Source organism: Perognathus longimembris, chromosome 13, assembly GCF_023159225.1.
Source record: "Perognathus longimembris pacificus isolate PPM17 chromosome 13, ASM2315922v1, whole genome shotgun sequence".
NCBI classification, from domain to species: Eukaryota; Metazoa; Chordata; class Mammalia; order Rodentia; family Heteromyidae; genus Perognathus; species Perognathus longimembris.
In genome coordinates, this window is record NC_063173.1 from 85,214 (window position 1) to 98,537 (window position 13,324).

Consider the following 13,324-nt stretch of genomic DNA (forward strand, 5'->3'; position numbering starts at 1 on the left):
CCCCCGCCGCGCGCCGGCCGCGCTCCCGGAGCTCGTCCACCCCGCCCTGCGCCCGCGGGCTCTGCGCTCGGACCCGCACGCGGCGCCCTCTAGTCTTCCCCGGGGGCCCCTCCTCCCGCCCCGCCCCGCTCCGCCCCTGCACACCCACCGCGCCCCACGCCGGCTGCAGGCACCCCAGTCCAGATCCTCGGCCCCGCCGCCGGAGGATTCCGGCGTTCCGGGCCCAGAACCGGCGGCTTCCGGGACCGGTTTCTTGCTCCACGTGGCTTCGGCTCAGCCCAGCCTGAGGCCGAACTCGGGAAAGGAAGGCTAGGGCTTGGGTGCTGGTGGAATCAGGCCTGACTCCGGAATGACTTTGTGGTGGAGGGCAGGACTGGCTCCTTAAGGGGCCTTGACTTCCTAGCAGCAAAATGGGTATCCACCCTGCTTGCATGCTTCATATGCTTCTGGGATCAGATAAGTTATCCGATCCGAAATCTTAAAACCGGAAGATTCCCAGGCACCCCTCGGGCAGGCCTGTAAACCAAGCTACTCAAGCAACTGAGATCTGAAGGTCAAGGCTGGAAGCCAACGCGGCAGGAAAGTCTGTGAGATTTCTTTCTCCAAAAGTTTCAGAGAAAAAATTCTAACAATGATGAGAATATCACTGAGTATTTACTCTGTGCCAACACTTCACTCAGTGCTTTACCAGTCTGTCATTAATTTTTTTCTCATACCCTGAAGCAGATGCTATAACAATGCTTGTTTCATTTAAAGAAACTGCCCAGGAAGACCAAGTAAACCAGCCACTGTACCCATACAATGACCCCCTATGACCCAGAAGAACAGAATAGGCTGTTGTAGAAAGTACTAAGGAGGATTCATTTAGTATCTGAGTAAATGTTTCTGTCCTCATCTCTGCAATGGCTCAAGAACAAGCTGTATAGTCACGTACTAGGGATACAGAGAGGGAGGTCAATCATCAGGTGGGCAAAATACTGCTCAGGACTTTCCAAACGAGAACAGAACAGCTCTTCCAGAATAATTATTTCCCACCTTGGCAGTACTAGTTTCCAACTCTCATACCCCTAAAACAGCAGCATTTGGCACCAGGGATGGAAAACAAAGATCTAGAAAGCATAAGGGCCAAATTATAGGTAGATAAACTATTAATTAACTAATACTGGCTGTCAAAAGACATATTGTTCCAAGGGTGCACATGGGGGGGGGGGTCGCACTGGAAAGGGCTTATACCTGATACCTAGTATAGTTCGGTCATTAATTCACTATGACTATGTATTTTTCCTAAGCCTCAGTTTCATTTCTGTATGAGGAAAGGTTGGGAACATACTTCTAAAATCATTTCAGCTTGCTGGGGGCTAGTGGCTCATGCCTGTAATCCTAGCTATTAAGAGGCTGAGATCTTCAGATCATGGTTCAAAGCAAGGTCAGGCACGAGGCTCTTTATTCCAATTAATGATCAGAGCTGGAAATGGAGGTGTGACTCAAGTGGTAGAACGCCAGCCTTAAGTACAAAAGCTAAGTGAGAGAGCAAGACCTTAAATTCAAGCCCAGACACACACACACACACACACACACACACACACTTTGTGTTGAACAACTCACAGAAATTGTTTGTACTCAAAAGTCCAATCTTAGATGTGAAGAGAATTATAAATGTGGCTGGTCAAATGAAGTTTACAATATGTATCAGATTTTGAAGATGTAAGATGAAAAGCTAGAATAGCTCATTAATATGCTTATATTGCTATATACAGATGTGTGGTAAGAAGGGTTAAATACATGAAAACGACATCACTCATTTAAATTTTTTTCTTAATGAGGCTCATAGAAAATGTGAATTTATAATGTGGTTCCCATTGTACTTCTAGTGACCAGCACTGGTCTAAGGGGAAACTGAGGGCCAGAGAGGAAACAACTTTCCTACAGTCATGACTAGAACCAGGGTCCCATTTTCCCAATCAATACACTTCATTCTTAGAGGGCTATAAGAGCCAGTCTCCAAAATGACACCTAAAGATCTTCACTTTCTCTACACAAAATTAGATTCATCCAGAAATGATAGTGACTTCCAACACTGGATTATGAAAGCCACTGTAACTCCTGACTTGTTTCTCTCTGGAATAATTTATTTTGGGTTTCCAGAGATCATTAGAGTAGCTTTCTAGAGGGGTCCACCTAGTACTGAGGTATCCTGTCAATAACAAAACCAACCAGACAATTCAGGGAACCACTTGGCAGCTGTCCTCCAGCCTCAGTCAAGCCTTCAATTGATAGTTGACACCTTGATCATAAGTTCAAGCAACACCTCAATCTATAAACAGCTAGTGAAGATTCTCCCGAGCCACACAACATACACAAAACATAAATGTTTATTGTTATCTAAAGTCACTAAGCTTTGTTTATTTGGGGGGTAAGCTTCGATTTTGTTACCCAGCAAAAGATTATACATAACCTTACAAAGTTAGGTATCTCATCTAAGAAAGCTTCAGCACTTGGCCAGTGTGAGAAATCATTCCTGTTTTTCCTGTAGCTTCTGGCCTACCTGGCAACTCCAAGAAAACTTAGGAATATTACCAAGTTTAGAGACTCTAACCCAGAAAGACATATCCCACTCATTCTTTGAAGCTTTTCCCTATACTGCGAGATTTGATTCCCACAAAGTCAAAAAAAGTAGAGACCAAAATTCCTCAATTAGACACAATACTGAAAAAGTAAAGACGTTGGAGGCATGGCTCAGGTGGTAGAGCAATGGCAAATGAGCAAAAGGGTCAGATATAGTAAGGTTTAAGTCTTGTTCTTGGACAAAAAAGAAAAGTAATTGAAGAATGACTGTGACATCTGAGTTCCTCTAAGATGAAAAATGAGTGTTGATAGTCATGCCAATGCTTTATAGAGCATGCTGCTTTTCATAGTGTTTCCATATCAAATGTTTCTGAGGCAGGTAGGGATGATATAAATAAATCAGGGTACATAAGGAAACAATGGTTCATGGCTCATAATCTTGCTTTTCATCTTACAATCAGTGAATGACAACCAGTTCCTGAATCTGGACTCTGACAACTGGAGTTAGATTGGGTTGCTTTCCAGGAAAAGACTACCTGGGTAGTGATAGGGTGAATGCCTTTTAGTTGTGGTCCTTTGAGACCAAAGTGCACTTGTAGGTCTCCTTAAAGGCCTCGAGGAAAGGTGACATTACTTCATCCACAGAGACGTGCCTCTGGAGCTCCTTACTCAGGGAAGTGACACCTGTCCCAACCAGTCCACAGGGCACAATGTGTTCAAACCATGTAAGGTCCGTGCAGCAATTGAGAGCCAGGCCGTGGGATGTGATGTGCCTTCCACAGCGGACACCTGAAAAGCAAGGCAAACAGTCTTAGAATACATAAGGTCCTTCCAAACGCGGTGAGGGAACAGGGCCTGCTCGCTGGATTTCACATTTTGTTTCTGGCACGTGGATTGTGCACAGACTGGGGGTTTCCAGCCAAATGAGAGGGGACAGGGTAGTAATGCCCTCTTAACAGGGATTGCTTTAAGTATGAGAATCTGATGCTTTAAACTTTGAAAATTGGCACACAGAAAGTAATCTAGCAATTCACTTCTAGTCCTTCCATCTGCAATAATGAGTATGGAATCAGAAGAAGTCTGGGGACACCTCTGTCTCAGAACATACAATTGTTACGATGAGTCTACAAAACAAAATCATGGGGGCACGGTGCAATTCAGAGCTGACTCCAAAAACACCTTCCCCCCTATTGGTCTGCCACAGGCCCCGCCCCACCCAGGCCTGGCCCCGCCCCGCGGCGCTCACCGATCGCGCAGATCTTGCGCTCACCCAGCCAGACTCCGGTGTAGGGCGGGGGCCGCGCGCGGGCGTTCCGCAGGCCCCAGAGGTCGCACAGGCGCACCGCGCACTTCTCCAGCGCCGCCACGTGGGTGCGCAGGCGCAGGCCGAGGCGCCGCAGGTCGAGCACCGGGTGGCAGAGCAGCTGACCCGGGCCGTGGAAGGTGGCCAGGCCGCCGCGGCCTGTCGTGCGCACCTCGGCGCCCAGAGCCCTCAGCTGCGCCGTTTCCTCGGGGGTCAGGCCGCCGCGCAGACCGGAGGTGTACACGGGCCCCGCAGGCTCGCAGAGCAGGAGCGCGCCCGCCTCGGAGCTCGACCCGGCATCGGGGCCAGGCTCCTGCAGCCTGCGCAGCCAGCTCTCCTGCAGCGCCAGCAGCTTGGCGTACGGCGCCCGACCCAGCCACAGCAGCCGGACGGCGGGCGGCGGCATCGCGCGCGGCGCGGCCTGCAGGCTCCGCCTCCGCCGGGGGCGGGGACTCAGGACCACGCCCTGAGCCTGAGCCCGGGTCTCCTGCGAGCCGGTCGGGTCTCATCCATCCCTTTCTTTGGCTTGTGCAGTTTGCGGCCTCAGTGTTGACCGCGTGATTCAGTGCTGCAGTGTAACACCAAAACAAAAATCCGGCTTTGTAAGTTTACGTGCTTATAGCAGGCATCAAGCAAGTATTGTTTGTTTTGCGTGTTTTCTTGTCGGTCCTGGGGCTTGAACTCAGGGCCTGAGCACTGTCCCTGGCTTCTTTTTGCTCAAGGCTAATACTCTGCCACTTGAGCCACAGCGCCACCTCCGGCTTTTTTCCATATATGTGGTACTGGGGAATCGAACCCAGGGCTTCATATATACGAGGCGAGCACTTTACCACTAGGCCATATTCCCAGCCACCAAGCAAGCATTGAAATATTAAATAGCTGGGCACAGTGTCCCTAGCCGCCTGCCATCGTAGCTACACGAAGGCAGAGATGTGAAGAATTTTGGTTTATGGCCAGCCAGGACCTCATCTCAATAGATATAACGGTGGTGTGGTGGCAGGGGTCCACCAGCTATGGCAGGAAGCTTAACCTACGTGGGCCTGGACATAAATTAGAAGTCTTATCCCCAGAACAATTAAAGCTAGAAGGGCTGGAGTTGTGGCCCAGGTGGTATAGCACCTGTTTAGCAATCTGTTAGTTAAAGCCTCAGTATCACCAAAAAGTATTAAAGCTATTTCCCAGTGATAAGTGCTAGGAAAGGTAGAGTAAAACATAGTAATATATGTGGGATTGTGTTTCTTGAAGGTTGAAAGGGAGATTAGTGTGCAAGAGGTTGATTACAGGGTAGGATGGGGCAGACTAGCACCTCTAAGAGAGTAGTAGAAACAGGATTAGGCAGAAGGAGAAGTTGAACAGGGACAGGGGAGAGGGAGTGATGGGTGGGGGACGGGAGTCCCAAGGAATGCTCTGAGCCTGGCATGACCCAGTAGACTTATTCCAAATTAAAGCAAAGGGGGGCAGAATTTTATACATTGTACTGACCAGCTGTAGATACTGTAAGGTTCCCCATAAAGGAAACCCACCACATGGTTCAGGCAAAAAGGGGCTTATTAAGGGCAGAGCAAACTGCTCACCTGCACACAAGATGGAGGTGTGAGGAGACAGAGACAAAAGAAGAAGAGAGAGAGAGCAAGAGAGAGTTAAAAGACAAAGGGAAAGAGAGCAAGGACTCATGTTGAGCCATATTATATAAGGAAAGGTGGGAGATATGGCCAGGTGGATTGGATGTGACCTCAGAGAAGGGGGAAGTAACTACCTCCAGGTGTGCAAGTTACCTAGGTAACTCAGGTACTGGGCACAGACTTAAAACAGGTGTGGGGGGGGGCATCTGCATGGAGCCCTCCCGGGGGTGTACCTTACAGATACAGACTCTGAAGGCACTATAACTTTTAGAGAATCCTGGTCCCTAAGAGGAACTCAGTTGTGAGTTAGCAGCTATCCACTCCCAAAAGCTGGGGGAATGACTAGATCCTCTGGGGAGGTGTCTACCACAACATATTCTGTTTGTTGTCGTGAACTCTGACACTGAACTGTAGAAACTGGAACCCGTTTGAGAGGTTGCAATGCTGCCTCCACAGTACTTGGAATGCTGAGAGCTGGCCCTGGAAGAGTTAAAACAGACAGCTCTGGAGAGAATGAAGAGACTGGAGTGCCACCCCACTCCCTTTCTTTAGGCTAGCAACTGTGCTGGGGACCTTGCAGGCTGGACAAAAGGCCTTCACAGCTTAACCTTGGGCTAGATAAATGGACATTGTGTCTGGAATTTCCCTGGGCTGCAGTCTCCTGTCTCAATAAGGGAACCAATGACTCTGGTTTTAGTTCTGATTGTAATATTAATATATATGCTTTATGTTTTGCATGTATCCATGGCAACCTTCCCTGTGTGAACTCAAATAAATAGGCTTGCTTGTGGGGATTTGGGGCCCAAGTGCATGAGAGCCTTGCTAGCCCTGGTCTCCCTCCTTTTCTGTCTACTTCTCTGTATTTTTCTAATTTTCTTTGGCCCAGAATCCTGTCACGCTGCCTCAGATTGCAGTGAACAAGTTTGTGGTTTGAGTGTTGTTTCTGATATTTTTAAAGATGGAGAGGCTGTTCTTATACATTTTTCTAGGTCCTTGGAAAGCTTATCACCACCGGGTGCTGTCCCTAATGGATATAGGTTTTCTTGGATTAAAAGGACACTATCGGAGAGAGGGAACCAGGATGAATGCAATTTCCCTCTCCCACTTTCCCTTCTAAATGGGAAGGTAGTCACCATGGCTAGGTCCAGTGTATAATTTGTGGGACTAAGGGGTTAGTCCTTCAAGCACTAGTATTAAGTAATCCTCATATAGTTAGGGAACAGTTCCAGGGTAGGGTGAGACCAGATGTAGGGAAGAGTGGGAATGGAATAATAACCAAACCCAGGCTCAGGACCAAGGTAAGTTTGAGAGCTCATCAGAAAAGTCATTGTTAGTCATCAATGGCTGTGCTTTAGTTGTAGGGGGGGAACAACTAAACACTTTATTTAGATAGCCCTAGGGTCTGAGGGAAAAGCCAAAGAGATTGGATTATGTAAGGCCCTGTCCAGAGCACCTAGAGCTTAGAAGTAAATGTGTATGTAAGGTGTAGGAAATAAATGATTTGTTTCTTAGAAGATGAACTCAAGGGTTCCTGCCTGAGATCTGTTGTGGCATGAAGTGGAGGTCTTAAGGAGGAATATCGGACATCTGGGTCCGGGTTCTGTGTCCACGCTATTTATTTGAGACTGTGAGCTACTTCAGAATGAGAAATGCATAGTTTCATTCCAGCATCTCCATCTAGTCTAGAGCCTGACACTCAGAAAGTTCTTCATAAATGCTTACAGAATGAATGAATGATTTGTTAAATAACTTCCTTTGTGTCTAAAACTGAGACCTTTTACTGGGGGTTTCAATTAAAAAAACAAACAAACACGTGGAGTCAGAATGACTAGGAGAGGTTCCTAGTGATCCCAAGTTTTTAGGACATGAAAACTGATATTTGGCTATTATCACCCTAAAAAGTGTTCACACCATAGAAGGCTGAATTAAATCTAAAGGTCATGAGACTACCTCTTCACTATGTCTCCCCACCTCTTCCCACAATACATTGTTGGTGCCAATGTACTATTCCCTCTTGGTTATTTTAAGCAGTGACCATTATCTGCCTTCTCCTCCCCACCCCCCTGTCTTACAACCTGAGAACACAGAGTAATCCACTCAGGCAGTATTCAACATGTTCTGGGCACTCTAAAAGCTTTAAAAATCATCACTGCGTGGCCCATAAAGTAGATACTCTATTACTTGGGCCCTGTGCTTTAGAAGCCTGTCTGTCAACACCCACACTCCCCTCCCTGCCACAGAATTTAATAAGGAATTAGTGATTGTCTGGACAGCTGGAACACTGGCAGTGCATGACCCATAACTACTCCTGCCTTACCTTCATTCAGGACCCAAGGGCACACTTTTCCCATGTCTTGCTTTAGTGTGCTTAAAACACAATAAATAAATGCAATAAAACATCCCCAAGGGACAAATGTAAATACCTGTGCAACTACTGTCCTTTCATTCCTGGGTACAGACCATTTCCATACCCCGACCACTTATGTAGGTTGACTGTTTGCTGCCCACCTAAAGTGTGGTAAGCATAGAGTGGCAAGAGATCTTGGATAAGAAGAGTGACACATTAATTAATTGGCACTGGGAAATCTTTTCTCTCAGATAGCATGAGTACATAATGGTATACCATCTCCCAGAAAAGCCAAGAAGCAACTGGACATCTGCGGCTCACCCTGTATCCTAGCTATGCAGGAGACTGAGATCTAAGGATCATGATTCTAAATCAGCCCAAGCAGGAAAGTTTGTGAATCTTACTTCTAATTAAGCACTACAAAAGCTGGAAGTAGAGCTGTGGTTCAAGCAGAGCATTAACTTTAAGTAAAAAAGCTCAGGGACAGCACCCAGGCCCCGAATTCAAGCTGCAGGACTAGCAAAAAAAAAAAAAAAAAAAAAAAAAAAAGCAAAGAATCTGTTTTCTTCCTTCTTGTTGTGTTCCAACTTGTGATCTGGGAAGAACCCAAAAATTGCCCTATATTTACATCAGTTGTACAAGGGAACTAATAAATATTTTGCAATATTAAATAATATAATAGTCGGGTGCTAGTGGCTCACACCTGTAATCCTAGCTACTCAGAAGGCTGAAATCTGAGGATTGTGGCTCAAAGCCAGCCCAGGCAGGAGAGTCTATGAGATTCTTATCTCCAATTAACCACCAGAACACTGGAAGTAGCACTGTGACTCAAGTGGTAGAGCTCTAGCCTTGAGCTGAAGAGCTGAGGTACAGTGTCCAGGCCCAGAGTTCAAGCCCCAAGATGGACAATATATATACATATATGTTATGACTCATTCATTTATATGGATATCTAATTGTAGCATGTCTAAAGCATGGTATTGATTCTTTTGTTTTGGTGCCACTGGGTTGAGCTCAAGGCTTCTCACTTCACACTTGAGTCAGAACCCCAACCTTTTGTGCTTTAGTTGTTGTTTATGAAGGGGGGGAATGAAGAGTTAAAGTAAACCCCATTTTCAGGCAGCCCCCGTTTTGTTGTCTATTTAAACTATGAGCAAACCCAGGGCAAGCTTATTAGGGCCCAGCTGGTCAAGAACTCTAACTGCTGGGAATGCTTAACTCTAACCACCAATCAGATTTGTACCCGTATCCTAATCTTGCTTGCTTAAACACCTGATTGCTGTAACTTTGTTTTTTGTCTTGCTTGAACACCTGATTGCTGTAACTTTGTTTTTTGTCTTGCTTGAACACCTGATTGCTGTAACTTTGTTTTTTGCCTTTATAAGCCCCCTGAAAAGGCCAGGCATGAGGAGGTGGACTGCTTCCCTTTCTGGAAGGAAGAAGGATGTCCGGAGGTCAGGAATGACAGTAATGTTTTCCGGTCAGCCATGGGAAAAAAAAGTGAGATAGATAAATTCAGGAGGAAAGGCCAACAGGGACTACAGGATATTCATAGTGGCCAATGTTCCAAAAAAATAAATGTACCTGGAAAGAATTACATACATAAATAAACAAGTACAGATTTTTTTTAACACCCCCAACTTCACCTTCTTATAACTACTTTACCAAGGACTAGGGTAGCATTATAAGCTGAGAAGGGAAACAAAGAGGCTTTTGATTCCAGCTACTCTGGGGGAAATTACAAAGGAGGTCTGACGCTATCTTTGTTTCTTTTTTCAGAATGAAAAATACTTTGCCTGACATGGGCACTCAGCCACCATTGGGAGTACCGTGAGATTCCAGTTTGTTCTCAAAACACTGCCATGAGGTGGTGAGGTCACTGGGAACACTGCTTTCCCCATGGCCATCCTGACCCAAAAATTTTAAGTAAGTGATTTAGAAAATGTCCTGCAAGAAACTCTGAAGTTAGTATTGGGGCACAAGGCTTCTGATCTGGCACATTTATATCTGACCTGGGAGACTAGAGCAAGTCCCTTTTTCTCTCTTCATTTCAGCTCTTCCTTGAGCAAATGGAGGGGAGGTAATACGTGACCTCTGAGTTTGTTTTACCTTTCATATTGTATGAGTCTAGGATATGTTCTTTTCAGACACTTACAGAAACAAACATAGAAGTTGGAGAGAGAAAAGAAAATGCTGGATGATGGAACTAAGTACCCCAGAGCTTCCTCCTCTTCTTCCTTTTCCTTCTTTTCTCTTTCTCCTTCCTTTCTTTCTTCCTTTCTCCTTCCTTCCTTCCCTCCCTCCTTTCTTCCTTTCCTTTCCTTCCTTCCTTCCTTCCCTCCCTCCCTCCCTCCTTCCCTCCTTCCTTCCTTCCTTCTTTCTTTCCCGCCTTACCTTCTTCCCTTCTGTCCTTCCATAATCACACCTAAGTCTAGCCCTGTGTAGGGAAGTGAGAACTAGAAATGATCAGACTCAAGCCTTACCTTCTTCGAGCTTACAGTCTAAGAGACAGAGGGGATGACTTGAGGGCCAGACAGGAAGTGAGATGAATGATTATGCTATTGAGGTCTGGGTCATATGGCACACATCTATCATCCTACTATGAGAGAAGACCTACAATAAGTGGATTGTGGTCTAGGTGTGACTGGAAAGAACTGAGTATCTCAAATATAACCCATATCAAAAAAAAAAAAAAAAAGGTTTAGCAGTACAGCTCCTGCCTAGCAAACAGAGGCCTCAAGTTGAAACCCCAGAACTGATGATGATGATGATGATGATGATGATGATGTTTGATGATGATGAAAGTCAAGTGGAGTGAGGTACTCATCTATTATTCAAGTATGAAAAGCATTTTGTATGCTATTTAGTGAGGAATCTTCATTGTTCACAATTTATTCCTTTCTGTGGCCACGTTGGGTCAAAATGGCCTCACAGAGATGAATATAGCCTATTTTCACATAGCTCCAAGAAATCACAGGGCCTGTAAGAAGTGTAGCTTCCAGGATGAAGAACAGCTGACATGCTTTACTGCTCTCCGCTGCTCCTCACTCTGCACCATGCTGCAGTCATTTGATGCCTTAGCAGTGTACAAAACTTGTTGTAGCCTCCTAATCTGTAAACAAACAACCCAACAAATAACATGCCATGAATACTTCATCTCTCTGGGTTGTGATGATTAATTGGCAAGTGCCTGGAATACAATAGGAATTCTAAGCCAGGAGTCATTGGCTCATGCCTGTAATCTTAGCAGCTCAGGAGGCTGAGAGCTGAGGATCACAGTTTGAAGTCAGCCTGAGCAGGAAAGTCTGAGACTCTTATCTCCAATTAAGCACCAAAAAAAGCCAGAAGTGGAACTGTGGCTCAAGTGTTAGAGTGCTTGAGCAAAAAAGCTCAGAGAGAGCTCCCAGGCCCCATGACAAGCATGGGGGACTGGGGGTGAGAGTTATTAGAACTCTACTAATATATTTAATATACTTAGCCACCATTAATATACTTTATCTTATTTAATTCTCCCAATTAGTCTTCATGGAGATGAACAGGCTTCTAGAGGTGAAGGGAATTTACAAAACTGGCTGAACGTTGATTTGATCCTACCTTTCACATGTCCAAATCACCTTTACCATGACTAGGGCACATGCATGATTCACATGCTACCTGCTCCATCTACAGAATTCTTCCTGCCTTTTAAAAATTATTGCCAGTATTAAGCTCTCCTTGTGTGTTTGTTCATACTTTTTGCTTTGTCTCCTGGACTGTAGGAATTTAATCTAGCTTCTTATCATTTTTCAGGATTGATTTATTTAGGTCACACCCATGGTGGGGGTGGGGGGGAGGAGAGACTATCAGATATCTAGAAACAATCTAACGTTCCCTGGTATTGAGCTCCCACCCAGTGAAGTCACCCACATCTAGAGCCCCTTTCCAAACACTCCTACCACTCCTTTTCCTTGGATGAGTCCCCAGGGGCTCAGTGAAGTGTTTGTTACATTCAATGGAATTGAATAGAACCAGAAGATTTGGACCCTAGCTCCTGTTCTGCAATTATACTAATTCACTAAAGTCCTTTCTGCTCTCTGGTACTCATACTCAATGAAATGGGATGGAGCTGTGTTCGGAATGGGTGCCCATTGAAGTCTCATCAATCTTTAATATTCTGTGCTTTTAAACCTGTAGCCAAAGGGTAGCATAAGGCCTGCGGCCAGATTAAGTTTCTAGTAGCAAGTACTTCTTGAAATTACATTTATTCTAGTATATGGCCATGAACTGTAACAAGACGGGGGGAAATGCACATTGAAAATAAAATATTCTATAGTTAGTTTTGCATTTTTGGGAATTGCCATATTTATTCAAAGAGATAGACTGTCTAGAAAAATACTGTTTTTAAATTTTGGGCAGTACTGGGGTTTGAACTCAGGTCCTCACTGTTGCTAGACAGGCACACTTGATCCATGCCCCTACCCCTTTTTGCAGTTGTTATTTTTGAGATAGTATCTCATTTTTGCCTGGAGCTGACCTGGACTGTGATCCTTCTATTTTTGTTTTCACTGTAGCTAGGATGATAGACATGTGCCACCATGTCCAGCCTGAAAAAAAATACGTTAAAAAATGTGAAAGGTGAGTCTATCTCATCAAACTTTTTGTAAAATTAAATTTGTTATTATTCTATTTTATTATGTTTGTTCATTTATTACCTATAACACTTTGTTTTAGTCTTTCATTGATATTTTAGAATTTAGAGCATACATCTTTAACTTTCATAGTCTACCTTCAAGTGACTTGCTTTTTTTTTTTTTTTCTTAGCCAGTCCTGGGGCTTGGACTCAGGGTCTGAGCACTGTCCCTGGTTTCTTTTTGCTCAAGGCTAGCACTCTGTCACTTGAGCCACAGCGCCACTTCTGGCTTTTTCTATATATGTGGTGCTGAGGAATCCAACCCAGGGCTTCATGTATATGAGGCAAGCACTCTTGCCACTAGGCCATAGTCCCAGCCCATGACTTGCTATTTTAAATGTGATATAAGAATCATAAAACAATATATACTTCCATTTCTCTTCTCCTGCCTTTTGTGCCATTAATGTCATATTTTACTTTTTGCATTTCTTATAACTGTACACTACATTGTTAATTTTTGTTGAACAATTTCATCCTTCATTCCTTTTTCCACTTCCCTCCCTCCCTCCCTTCATCCCTCTTCCTTCCTTCTTCCTTCCTTTCTTCCTTTCTTCCTTCCTTCCTTCCTTTCTCTATCTCTCTCTCTTGCTCTCTTCCTTTCTTTCTTTCTTCCTTCCTTTCTTTCTTTCTTTCTTCCTTCCTTCCTTTCTTCCTTTCTTTCCTTCTTTCTTTCTTTCCTTCTTTCCTTTACTTTCTGCAAGTTCTAGGGCTTGAACTCAATTCCTATGTGCTGTCCTGAGTTTCTATGCTCAAGGCTAGCACTCTACCATTTGAGCCACAGCACTATTTCTGGTTTTTTCCTGGTTAATTGCAGATAA

General features: G+C 44.9%; 1 protein-coding gene across 3 annotated transcripts; it reads right to left on the reverse strand.

The window, feature by feature from the left end:
- Positions 1-2,383: 2,383 nt before the first annotated feature.
- On the reverse strand, positions 2,384-4,274 carry Lipt2 (lipoyl(octanoyl) transferase 2). Of its 3 annotated transcripts, none has more exons than XM_048360837.1 (2): positions 4,041-4,274; positions 2,384-3,354 (listed from the first exon to the last, which is right to left on the reverse strand). In XM_048360837.1, exons 1-2 carry the CDS (start codon positions 4,272-4,274, stop codon positions 3,235-3,237), a joined length of 354 nt encoding a protein of 117 aa, XP_048216794.1. In that variant the 3' UTR covers positions 2,384-3,234. The 3 variants fall into 3 exon arrangements, with proteins under 3 accessions (XP_048216794.1, XP_048216793.1, XP_048216792.1); XM_048360836.1 differs by having other exon boundaries at positions 3,836-4,274; XM_048360835.1 differs by having other exon boundaries at positions 3,812-4,274.
- Positions 4,275-13,324: the final 9,050 nt, after the last annotated feature.